At 40.2% G+C, this 11,664-nt stretch overlaps 3 protein-coding genes across 9 annotated transcripts in view; 1 reads left to right on the top strand and 2 right to left on the bottom strand.

The window, feature by feature from the left end:
- Positions 1 to 183: 183 nt before the first annotated feature.
- LOC105448931 lies at positions 184 to 3,364 on the top strand. The gene is made up of 9 exons (XM_011687809.1): positions 184 to 353; positions 543 to 873; positions 1,047 to 1,278; positions 1,433 to 1,530; positions 1,617 to 1,808; positions 1,889 to 2,016; positions 2,105 to 2,309; positions 2,384 to 2,655; positions 2,725 to 3,364. The coding sequence occupies exons 2-9, from the start codon at positions 637 to 639 to the stop codon at positions 2,915 to 2,917; spliced, it is 1,557 nt and encodes a 518-aa protein (XP_011686111.1). The 5' UTR covers positions 184 to 353; positions 543 to 636; the 3' UTR covers positions 2,918 to 3,364.
- Positions 3,148 to 8,523, bottom strand: LOC105448932 (unconventional myosin-XIX-like). The gene is made up of 14 exons (XM_011687810.1): positions 8,294 to 8,523; positions 8,159 to 8,222; positions 7,815 to 8,056; positions 7,201 to 7,527; positions 6,804 to 7,080; positions 6,273 to 6,533; positions 5,937 to 6,175; positions 5,667 to 5,843; positions 5,022 to 5,218; positions 4,786 to 4,937; positions 4,510 to 4,716; positions 3,741 to 4,279; positions 3,535 to 3,618; positions 3,148 to 3,459 (listed from the first exon to the last, which is right to left on the bottom strand). Exons 1-14 carry the CDS (start codon positions 8,309 to 8,311, stop codon positions 3,364 to 3,366), a joined length of 2,880 nt encoding a protein of 959 aa, XP_011686112.1. The 5' UTR covers positions 8,312 to 8,523; the 3' UTR covers positions 3,148 to 3,363.
- An 82-nt stretch (positions 8,524 to 8,605) lies between these two features.
- Positions 8,606 to 11,664, bottom strand: part of LOC105448933 (putative mediator of RNA polymerase II transcription subunit 26) — a 37,764-nt gene continuing 34,705 nt past the window's right edge. For 5 of the 7 annotated variants that reach the window (XM_011687811.1, XM_011687813.1, XM_011687814.1 and 2 more), the window contains one exon: positions 8,606 to 11,274. In XM_011687811.1, the coding sequence (XP_011686113.1) occupies positions 10,968 to 11,274 (307 nt within the window). In that variant the 3' untranslated portion in view covers positions 8,606 to 10,967. Of the gene's footprint in view, positions 11,275 to 11,406; positions 11,416 to 11,664 lie in introns of all 7 variants that reach the window. The other 2 variants (XM_011687816.1, XM_011687817.1) reach the window with 2 other exon arrangements.

The raw sequence follows: 11,664 nt of genomic DNA, 5'->3' as shown, positions 1-11,664 counted from the left end.
AATAATTAAAGCCCCAGCCCCAGGTGTCGAAAGAATGGATGTATAGCACGGACACCACAAATTATATACCCGCGGTGTAGAAAAGTGAATTTTGCTATATAGTTTACATCCACTTCGTCAGGGGGCGTTAATGTACGCGAATCCTGAAACCTATTTGCATCATGGCCACCACAACCCACAGTGACCACTGTGACCAGTGAGCAATTACGTTGATATGACAGATTTCATAACCCAAAAAGTCATCAATTTTAACGATTGATATTTTGCTTCGCGGATAATATATGTATTTCTGCTAGATTCTTTCGTTTCGTGTAAAAACGCGTCGAATGAGCCTAATCTCGTCAAAATCGGAGGTGAGAAGGACTAAATATTAATTACCAATATTTAGGAGTATGTATATGTTTTACAAATGTTTACGAAATTTTTCTACAATATTCAGTTGAGATATTTAAAAAAAAAACGATTCACAAGAAATAATTCATGCTGTGTGAATAAGAATTAACCCTTAATTTGTAAACACTGTTTTTACTCGCAATTTACAGCTGACCGAGGCCTCATTAAAGAGCGTTCGCGTGCAACAAATTTGAATCTAACTGTGTGGACTCTAAAGCTGTTGGACACGAAAAAGTGGAAATCATGAAAGAGCTGTTGACAAATCAGTCTAGCATGGGATACAGTAGCTCGTTCGTCAACAGTAACAAAGATGCAGGCACTAGCAGTATTATAGGTGACAATAATTCGAGGAGATACGCCATGCTCAGCACCGAATGGATCTCCACCATCGGCGAGGAACTGGGCATGCATCCACTGCCGGATCCTCTCCTAAAGAGACTAGCCGAGGACGCTTCCTATCGCTTGAGAGAAGTTCTGCATGTAAGTGCAGTGAGATTCCCATTCGACGTTTAGTCCTTTGCAGCCTGAACTTTTCTCAATTTCAGAGAATTGAAAAGTTCAATACTTATAATGTTGTTCGTTTCTATAATACTGCTTATACCATTTCCAAAAATGTCAAACATATTGAAGGGCTAAAAAGAAATTTTTTTCAGAAATGTGTTACGAGACTGAGACACAGTAAGAGGAAACGTCTGACATCCGTGGACGTAAATGCAGTCATCACCAGCTTATGCGACGCCGATCCGGTTTTTGGTGCGTCGGAATCCATGCCGGAGTATCATACGGAGGCAAAGGTGTACGTGCCTTGCGAATCTGTCGTTAATCTCGCCAATCAGATGAACGATCCGTTGTGTCTGACGCAAAACAACGTGCCGTTTCTACAAGGTAAGTTCTTTAAAGATTTATACATTTACGATTATCTATCTTTTAATTTATTATTTATTTGTATTAATACTTAATAAATCGAGATTTTTATTTAAAATTGCTAATTTTGATGCTGTCTTTTAATTTATGTTGAATTTCTTTTTTTTTCTTATAGAATCTGAGATATGTGATATAAAACTGACAGAAGCGCGTCACAATTATGCCAAACGTGCGTTGAAAACTTTATTTAATGGCTCACAAAAGACCTTTCAGGTATATAGAAATATGTATATATATGCATATAAAATATTCTTTGGCATCATCATCAGATAAATGCAACGTTTTTTTTAAACTTCTAGGTTTTACTTAATGATTGTGCCACCAACGTGCATTTAGGTGACGAGGGAGTCATCGACAAATTGATGTCCATTGCTCGGTCCATGGTAATCTCAAATAATGCACAATATACACGTGTTTCCACACGGACGTGTCAACTCATAATCGCGATTACTAGTAACGGCGAAGCTATCTATCCCTATCACCTAATTTCGGTAATCGAATGTAGAATAATTATGCGCATGCCTGTGAATTTTATACTCGAACGTACCCTTTAATCTTTTCTAATTTCAAGGTGGATAAATTAACGGAATTATTGCTGGAATTGCTGTTGGGTCAGAGTTTCATACATCCGAATTTGGAGATACTCTTCAAAGAATGCGCGCTCAAATTGATGCTTCGCTGGCCGTCGATTGCCGACAAGTAATACGAAATTTAAAAAAAAAGTCTTGTATGCATTTTGCAAAACATTTTCATGAAAAACTAATATTCCTTAAATATTTGTGAACAGATATATACCAGTATTGGAGAATGTCCTTTTAAAGAGCGAAACGGAAAGCATTGATCTCTACAAAAAGAGGATAATGGCGGTGGAATTGTTAGCGAGTATTCAGCCGCTTGTATTTTTCCAACACGAGGCTTCGCACACGCTCTCCATACAAAATATTTTATATTACTACGCTTCGTCCGGTTCGGTTATTTGGCAGCGAATGGCTGTTAGTATCGACATTGCGTCATTCTAATCCCCCTGTACGTTGCTCCTTCATTGATTTTCTTGCAATTATTACAGCTATCTACTTGTGCTCTCGTGAGGTCGCAGGGCTCTTCTTTGGATCTCGCCCCTTTGACCGAGCATTACGGGGACTCGTTACTACCTTATTTACCCGCTAATCGCGAAGACAATGCAAGAGAGAGAAGAGATAAGAAAGGCGCACTGCCTATCGTCGTTAAGAGCAAGATCAAGTACGCGAAAGTCAGGCCGCTGCTTAACAACAGGATGCTGTGGGATCGACAGACGGCGTTTCCGGATTCCACTCTGAGAGGACCGAGACGGGAGATAAGGTGCGTGTCATCGGGCTAACGAACATAAATGCGTAATAATTTTATTATATAATCTAAACGTGATTACAGATTTGCGTTCGCTGGTGGCCGTCCGGTACCGCAAAACAACTTGAGACGCGTCAGTTTAAGAGCTAATTATCAAATTCTAAGGAGCGACCTGCAGGCCACTCTCGCTCTAGTCGCATCACGCAGATTACTTGTGATTAAAGATAAAAAGAAGGGTCCCTACAACTTTTATAACTTGGCAAACGTCTGTTTGTAATATATAAAGATCAGCATGTATATAAGCTTCATTCATTCAAACGGTTTAGCGTTACGTGTATAGCGAGGGTTGTCATAATTATTCATATATTTTGTATTATATCAGTAATAGCTGTAGACCGTCCCGGTTAATTAAAACTTAAGGAGATTTGTCATTGCTTCCCTTTCATGGAACTACTTTTATTTTTGTACGATGTTTAGACGCCAATCTCTGTTAGCGTCTTGTCAATCTTTTTTTTTTTTAATTTTCTATGAACACGAATCCCTTTCCACGTTAGTCGAGACATAAAAGAAGTTCCTGAAAGGTTTCTATGTAAATCCTTTAATTTAAATGAAGATTTTTTTTTAATATTTTGTAAATTATGTAAAAGTTATGTATATATTCAGTGCGGTAAGAGTACGGGACTCTCCTAAATCTTACGAGTTACATTTGTACAAATATTCTTTTTAAAGGCAATCCTGTAGACCCTGCGGTAGCTCCGTATGTACCAAACAGTGCGAGTTGGCTAGGCATCTGAGACGAGTGTGTATTCTAATTGGTAGCTAAAAGAAGGTAATAAAGCACGTTTTTTTTAAATTTTCTTCCCTTCATAATTCCTTATATTTAACAATATTTACCCTCGCCGGACGACGTCGGCTCAAAATCCTATTTTTGTAAAACAGCGTGAAATTGCCGTATTGTATAACGTACATATCTTCCTTCTAAATAAAAGTTTTCCCGTGAATATAAATAGTTATAAAGTGTTATATCGTTATATATTAATTTTATCGTTATATATTATTATTATATATTAATTATATCGTTATATATTAATGCTACTTGCCTCGTTATAATGTTCGTGTGTCTTCCCGCGTCTATTCCGCGTATATTTACGACGCTTCTCATTATTCGAAGGCTTATGCTCTCGCAATTGAATGTCCTTAGTGCAATCGCCATCGATCGAGTGATTATAATTGTATTCTTCTCGCAGCAGCTCTAATATCGACGGTTTCACATTTCTCACCCCATCCAGCCAATGCAATATGTACGCGGTTTTTTTCGCTATGTTCATCAGCATCTCTATGTATTTTCCAGTAGGCACGAATTGTGGAACGTCTTCTATCGGTATAACACGCTCGTATTCTAACAGAGCTCTCTCGAATCGGGACGGCTGATATTTAACGATCGCCTGACTATTATTTTTCGCATCCTCCATATTTTCTTGCATATCTTGCACAAGATTTTCTGCGCAGAGGCTTATTCCTAACACAGGCACGACTTCGTTCGATTCCGACTTGGATTCATCAGTCGGCTCATTTTGGATATTCATGTCAACGATCGTGCGATCACTTGAATTTTTCTCCGAATATTGCGTAAGATTTTCTGCGCAGAGACAATGAATTACTTTTCCTCTTATAATCTTTCGAAATAAAATTAAAATCTCTTCACGGAAAATCGTTAACTGTACAACAAAATTCAAGTGACATACAATAATTTTATTTATTTTATTTTATATTGCTTGTCTCTCGGCAAATCGAATTTTCGCCCTAAAGTTATACGAGCGATGTGAGGACCGTGGATGTGAACTTTTATATGTGTAAAGAGATACCTACTGTACTTTAGCCAACACAATTCTATCTTCCTGACGCATTCAGCGCGGTATCGCCTTCTGGCCGACTCTAATCGCAGAAACATGGATTCTCTTAAAAAAATCAAACGTTTCCCGTAGTGCACCGATGCGTTCTCGTCATCCATTGTCAGGCAAAACGACTCCAATATGTTTTTGCAAATGCTACGTGAAGTCGCGGTATCGCAGGTTTCTACGAAGGAACAAATTTATAGCGAATATATAGGCTTATTAATGTTCAAAAAAATTTTATAACTTTTACCCGTGCGTCTTCTACTGTAGCGTCTGAAAAAATCTTTGTAGATGAATTGAATCGGATATTTACATCTGGCCAGCGGTAACGCGTCAAGTACGCCCGTGTTAGCCAATTGTTTGCGAAGCTCGTCTCGATTCCATTTGTAATTATTAAGGCGCCTGCAGGGAGTATTTTTTATTGCATAAAAAAAAGTTAATTCGATTACGCGCTATTTTTAATATATATATATGTATATACTATACTGCGGCTTAATGCAGCGAACGTAGTGCGTGTCGCATTTGTTTAACTCTTGTATCAACGTGTCCACGTTAGATCGGAGCTTGGAAAGCATCGTCGGCTTCTTCGCTTTTCCATCGTGATACGGTTTACCTTCCACAATTAACGAATACAGGAATTTATTCGTACTCACGCTGAACGTTACGATTATCTCGTCCGGAATCTGCAGGTGCGTTAGAGATGTATTTAAAGATTTTTCCGCGGAATTTAATTAACGTACAAAGTATCTTATTAGATCGATATGCAGAAAATTTGTCATACTTATCAAATACAATTAAAAATAAAATTTCAGTAGTCGAAGCAAAATTATCGATTTTAATACTTTCTTTTTATCCAGAGAGAAATTTTTCTTCGTTCAAAAGATCTTCGAACTTTTTCTAACTCCGCGAAACGTACAAAGTTTAATTAGGTCGATGTGCAGAAGATTTATCAAGCATAATTAAAAATAAAATTTCAGTAAAATCAAAGCAAAATCATTGGCTTTAATATATTCTTTTTTTATCCAGAGAGAAATTTTTCTCTTTTCAAAAGAACCTTCGAACTTTTTCTAACTTCACTACAAGGTTTGATGGAAAAAAAACTTTCGGCATTATTTGCCGTTACTGGTTTACCTTGTCGGTATTCTTGGAAAGCAGATCGCAAACGGAATATTCCACGGCACCGCCGTAATGCCGCACAATGAAATTGTCATTTCTTACAGTTAAAAATTGCCTCGTTGCAGGACAACTTTTGGCGCACACTTGGCGTATTAACGTGGTCGAGTTGCTCGGAACTGTCGACAGACACATCTGCGACGCGAAAATGTTCATCGTTAACTTTTCTATATGTGCATTATACATAATCGGTATATAATTTATTAAATATGACGGAGAGACATTTACATCGTTTACGGAAGCGAACAAATATTTCTCGATCGTGCTTATGCGATCTACGTACGATCGCACGATATCTGACGACTCCTCGTCGTCGCCGATGAGGCCCTCCCTTTGCAAATCGTTCCGGCAGGACAGCAGATACTTTTCCACAAAATACTGCTGCAATCTCTCGTTGACATAATTAATGCAAAGCTGCTCGATGCCATTCGAGTCAAAGCACTCGAAGCCGAAGATGTCCAATATTCCTGAAGCGCGAGTATCGATTGATAAAAATCTGTCTTTTCTATAGGGAGTGACACGTTTTTTTTTTTCTAAAGCGCATTAGGAAAACGTCTTTAATACCCAATCGTTCGCTGTATAGACGGCTGGACAAGATGTCGTTCACGCAGTTGACCAGCCAGTGGAAGAGAAGATCGTACAAGTGGCGGATGATGCTGTGCAATCGATAGCGGCAGGCATCGCTCGTATTGAGATTACGCCGGCAAATGGTATGCCGGCGCCGGTTGTTCTGAGGATTTATCAAAATGGACGTGAGCAGCTCGGCGATGTCCTCTTCCTTGACGCAGGCCAGCTGGCATGCGTTCTCCAGGGCTTCTTTAGATTCTGAAAATCGCGTGAATAATCTGTGCGCGAACCTCGCCCGAGCGGAACAACAGGTCACGATATATCGTGAAAATGACGTTAAAATGAATTATCAACTCGAAAAGTGACTTTTAATAATCATTTTGTCGTGATAATTCGTTGTTCTACTCATGGGCTCACATTTCACCTAATCGTGCCGCTTATCGACAACGAAGAGCCGCGCTTTTTTTTACCACGTAGAACAATTCGTGCCGCGTGGAAATTAATGTAGGATAATTGCCGATTACGTACGTTGATCGTCGATATCGATACTGCAACGATCATCCTCCTGCACGAACCGTATGTCACCCATGTAAATGAGCAGGGAGAGAACGTGGAAGATGTCCTTCTTCTGACACTCTGTGAACCCCAGCAGATCCATCGCCCTCAGGGTCTTATGGAAACCGTCGAGCGACTCCTCCGCCCTCAGGGGATCAAAGTCGTTCGCCATGAAGTATCGTCTGCCCCGTCGCGGGAGTTGTCGCAGCTCGGTATCCGTGAAATTTACGTTCGCCACCGCGGCCATCAGCTATAAAGTGCAGTTTCGCAAAAGAAGCTTAGCAAAAGGATAACAAGGTTCAACAAATTATTATCTTTCAAAAAACGCATGGCGCGGCTAACTGGCGCGAGACCTGGCCTTTTAATTCACCTGACCGAAAATCTGAAAATTGCAACAGCCCTTCGTGACTCTGTCCCTTTCCAGGAGGTACGAGGATATCGTCGCGCCGGATATGCAGCCCATTTTGTACTCCAGCCACACGAGTTGTACATGCCTCGAGCTGACCCTGTTCCTCTCGGTGGGCGCGGTGGTGAAGGCCGATATCAAACGGCAGGCGTCCGAAATCCTCCGCACGATACCGCAAACCGCGTCTCGTCTCTCCCGGACGGGGGAGGATACGCTTCTGGTCAGGAATTCCAGCGCCTTCCACGCGTTGAAGGTCTTTCCCGTTCCGGTTTCTCCGTTCAAGACTATCACCTTTACGAAGGAACGTCGTTCACAAATGTAGCGAAAGGAGAAGCGGAATAAATGAAAAAAATTAATCCGGTTGATTCGTTCAGAGATACGTTAAAAATTCGAGTATACGATTATAGAGACTCCTCAAAATCGATTTCGAATCTTTACCAAGGTCTTCCATTTCTTCGGTTCATATAGATGAACCGCCTTGGGAGTTGCTCGTATCGACTTTTAATTGAAGAGAGACAGAGAAAGACAATTCTGCGCGAAGATTACAAAGAATCTTCCACAGACGATTTCGGATTTACCTGGCTGGGTTTCCCGAGACCCTGAACTATCCTGTAGTGCGCCCGGGCAGCCACGGCGAATATGTGGGGCGACACTTCCTTGTTGGTCACGTCGCATATATTGTCGTACTCGCGAGCCCGCCACAAATCGTACGTGTGATTCCCGGTGACGATCTCGCCATTGGGATTGATCGCTAGCAGGAGGGTGCCGACCCACGTGTAGAACTGACCGCGCTCCAAACGTTCCAGGAGATAATCTACGACTGTTAGGATTCGCTTTCGGTTAACGGCGGACGAAACTCGCGTGCACGTTTTGCGATAAAGAATATATTATTAAAATGTATAGAAAAAAATATTGCGCATACTCTTCTCCTGCGGCACGGCACTCAGGTCCCCCATCGCGTCCCAAACGTAGGACCAACTAGACTCCTGCAACGCGCAACGTTATCAACCACCGCTGACAAACATTTGTCTGTGCCATCGAATATTGACACGCGTACCTCTGCGAATGTACACATTGTCCTCTGTTATATACAAGAGTTACTATTAGCCGGAGATTCGTTGTTGACACTCGTCAGTTTAATAATACACGTTTCAAGGTTTTTGCCGTATCAAACGATTTATGAGAAGGGAAAGTAAGTACAGGATGTGCGTGCTGCGTCAAAGCGGCGTGCGCAATTAAAACAATGACGGGACTCGTAGAGAAGTTCGCTCATCGATATGCAAGTCGATTTGCGTTACAACTTTTGGCGAAAATAAAAGTATCGGTAATTAGCGGCCGTCGGACGTTGGCAGAGAATAAACGCGCAATCACTGTATTATATATGCCTTTTATTTGCCATAACTTTTTTATACGATGTCGAACAGAGTTGAAAGCTTTCGAAATCGCTCGCATTTAATCGCAGGCTCGCCTCACCGGAGATGTAACAGCCGTTGGCGGGCGATTAACATGAAATGTCGATTGCTCGATCGATAATACCAATAAAATTGCCATTTAACTTATCCCATATCAGATCTATTAATTTGTATTCGTTATTAATATAGTAAGGATTTGAACTACTCGGTACATTTCTATAAATACTCGACTGTATCTTGCGAAGATAATCCTGCGGAAAAGCTAAGATCTCCTTAATATCCACATTTTGTTTTATTATATATATATATATTTCTTAAAAAATTAATGAGATTTCATATATTTATATATATATTTCTTTCTCGTCTTCACTCTCACTCTCTCATTTTCCCTCCATTCTTTATTTTCGCGAATAATAGGCGTATAAATTAAAAATATGGACAAATAAATATACAATAATCATATGATATCCAGTTTCTCCTGACATTCGTCATTTTCCAGACGTTATTCAGTTTAACGTGATATGTTTTGCTATAATACTGCGGAATATTATACAATGCAGATGCGAAAACGCTTTTTTAAGAAATTGCGCTTGTGCAATAATAATTATTGTCATTTATATATAGAATTAAATAAAGGATTAAACTCATTAAACATATATTGAAATCTCTCATTCAAATTCTCTCAAAAATTTATCAAGATTATTCGATAAAAATATATAATCTGAGAGATATTATAATTCAGAGGAATAACTCAAACTAACAATTAAAAGCTCGAATCTCAAGAGTTAAAGGCTTTTTGACATTAGGAGATTTGGATTTAACTCGTGCTGTCAGTGTGATTGCGCGAAAGACAGGAGAGTCTAAATATCATACATTAGGACTTATATAATACCGAATACGAACTTACTAGCACCAAGCACGTTACCAAGCACACAATAAATTAAAAACGACGAGTGGAATTTACATAATACCCTGGCTTCACTTAATTATAATCGTAATCCGTGCCTACTTGTCGCGAGGCGTATCCACGAACTGAAGCTACATTCGTGCGACTCTCTCAAAATTATACGAAACGTACTTGCGGTACTCTTTGAACGACGATGATAAATGAATCACAACACGAAACGTTTTTTGTGATATTATCGACAATGATCGGCTGCGTCTAATTTTCGTCGGGTCACAGCGATTAAAAAAAGAGAAAATTTGCTGATAAATGCATAGTTTATAAATAATGTGTATTTAGAAAACCTCTCTTACTCGAGAAAACAGATTTCAATATGTACATAGGGATTATAAGTTCTGAGACGTTACGTACGTTTGCGTCCAAAGGAAACGAAGGATTCTGAATTTCAGCACTTCTTCTCGTAAGATTAGATCAATTTTCTTGCAATTGTACATTACGCTTAAAATTAATTTCTTGCGTTCATATTTACAATAAATTATATATATATTACAAAAGTTTACTTGCACTTGATAAATATTTGCAATTAAGATTTTTTTTTCATTCGAACTAAAAAACGTACATATAGGACTTCCGTTTCCAAGATATGATCGTGCTGGAGGAAGATGCCACGCATGTACGAAGCGCAGGTCCCAAACCAATCGCCCGAGAGATATGCAGATAAAGTCGCGATCGCGATTTAATCACAAGCAGATAATTCGTTAATCCCTAATTTTGCACTTGAGATCACGTTTAAGTGGGGAAATGAAATTTATCATTAACGTTGACATTAACGTAAGTGCACACCCCCGTACTCATGACGCGCGCAGGTGCGAATTATACACGCCGTCCGAAATATATTCGCTCGGGAATAGATGGTTTCGTGCGACCGCGTTACATAAATACAACGGCGAATTGTATCAGACGAGCGCATAAAGACGACACCGTTTATACCACGTAATGTATGTGGAACGTGAACGTGATGCCGCGCAGTGAGTTAATGAGTACGAGATAGAACGAAAGATTGTTTTACGATGTCTTGGACGTCCGAATCGGTCGAACACATTTTCTGGTGAAAAACCCAATTCGAATAGTTACACAGATTAAATTCTTTCCGGTAGATGTACGATCCAGCGATCGTTCTATTGCAACTTATAAGTTAATTATTATCTAGAACGGTCTGTGGACTCGTTCTCGATTTAGATATTTAGGTTTACTGAATGAAAAATCATAAAAGTTTCACGTTAATTGAATGATTTGCCCGTGAGGTGATCAGTCTGTCTTACAAGAGTTTTCTACGTACTTCGACGATGCGGACGTCCCGAGCGAAACGAAACGTTGCTAGATGCAAAGAAGAATTAATATAAATCGGCGTGTCGTTAAAGCCGCAGTTTCCTAGGTGTCGGAATGAGGGACTTGACCGTGTTTCCTTCAATCTTGGTGTCACGTTGCTCCGCATCGTTCATGTCGCACGGCGACTTCGCGCAGTCCTTCGGCCTGACGGCCGAGCCAGACACGCATTCGGACGAGTGTCTCCTCGCGTGCGCGCTAACGCGACGCGTCGGGGTGTGTTCCTGACGGAGTCTTAGCGTATGAGGTAAACGTTCGATTGGCTTGCGGTGGCTGCCGGCGGAGTTAAGCTCGGAGAGCAGTGATGGTCGCTGACGGTCCGACGAGTCACTCCAACTGCAATCGAGAAGTTGTTATGTGAGAAATAGGATCGCGGATATGGAGAACGATGTGACGTAAAAGTTTCGCATTCAAGTGAGAATTTTAAGTCGATCGAAAGAAAAAAAAAAAAGAAGATTCAAGACTCACCGCACATGGCTATTCAAGGCAGCGTGAAACATTACGGATTGTAAATCGAGTATCTCATCGCAAAGGAGTTGGGGAGTGTCATTTATCACATTAACGTTCGAAACGAAAACGGGGACTATGTTTTTACAACATGCCAGGAACGTTGGTTTCATAAATGCGAATGGCAAGCACAATAATCTATAATTTCTTTTCTTTACATTCCAATGATTACAGATATTTTCTAAGTTACAAGGATTAGGCTCTCTTCGACCATTAGGC

This window comes from Wasmannia auropunctata, unplaced genomic scaffold, assembly GCF_000956235.1.
Source record: "Wasmannia auropunctata unplaced genomic scaffold, wasmannia.A_1.0 LD336078.1, whole genome shotgun sequence".
NCBI classification, from domain to species: domain Eukaryota; kingdom Metazoa; phylum Arthropoda; class Insecta; order Hymenoptera; family Formicidae; genus Wasmannia; species Wasmannia auropunctata.
The sequence above is the reverse complement of the archived record's forward strand: the minus strand, read 5'-3'. Positions and strand labels throughout refer to the sequence as shown.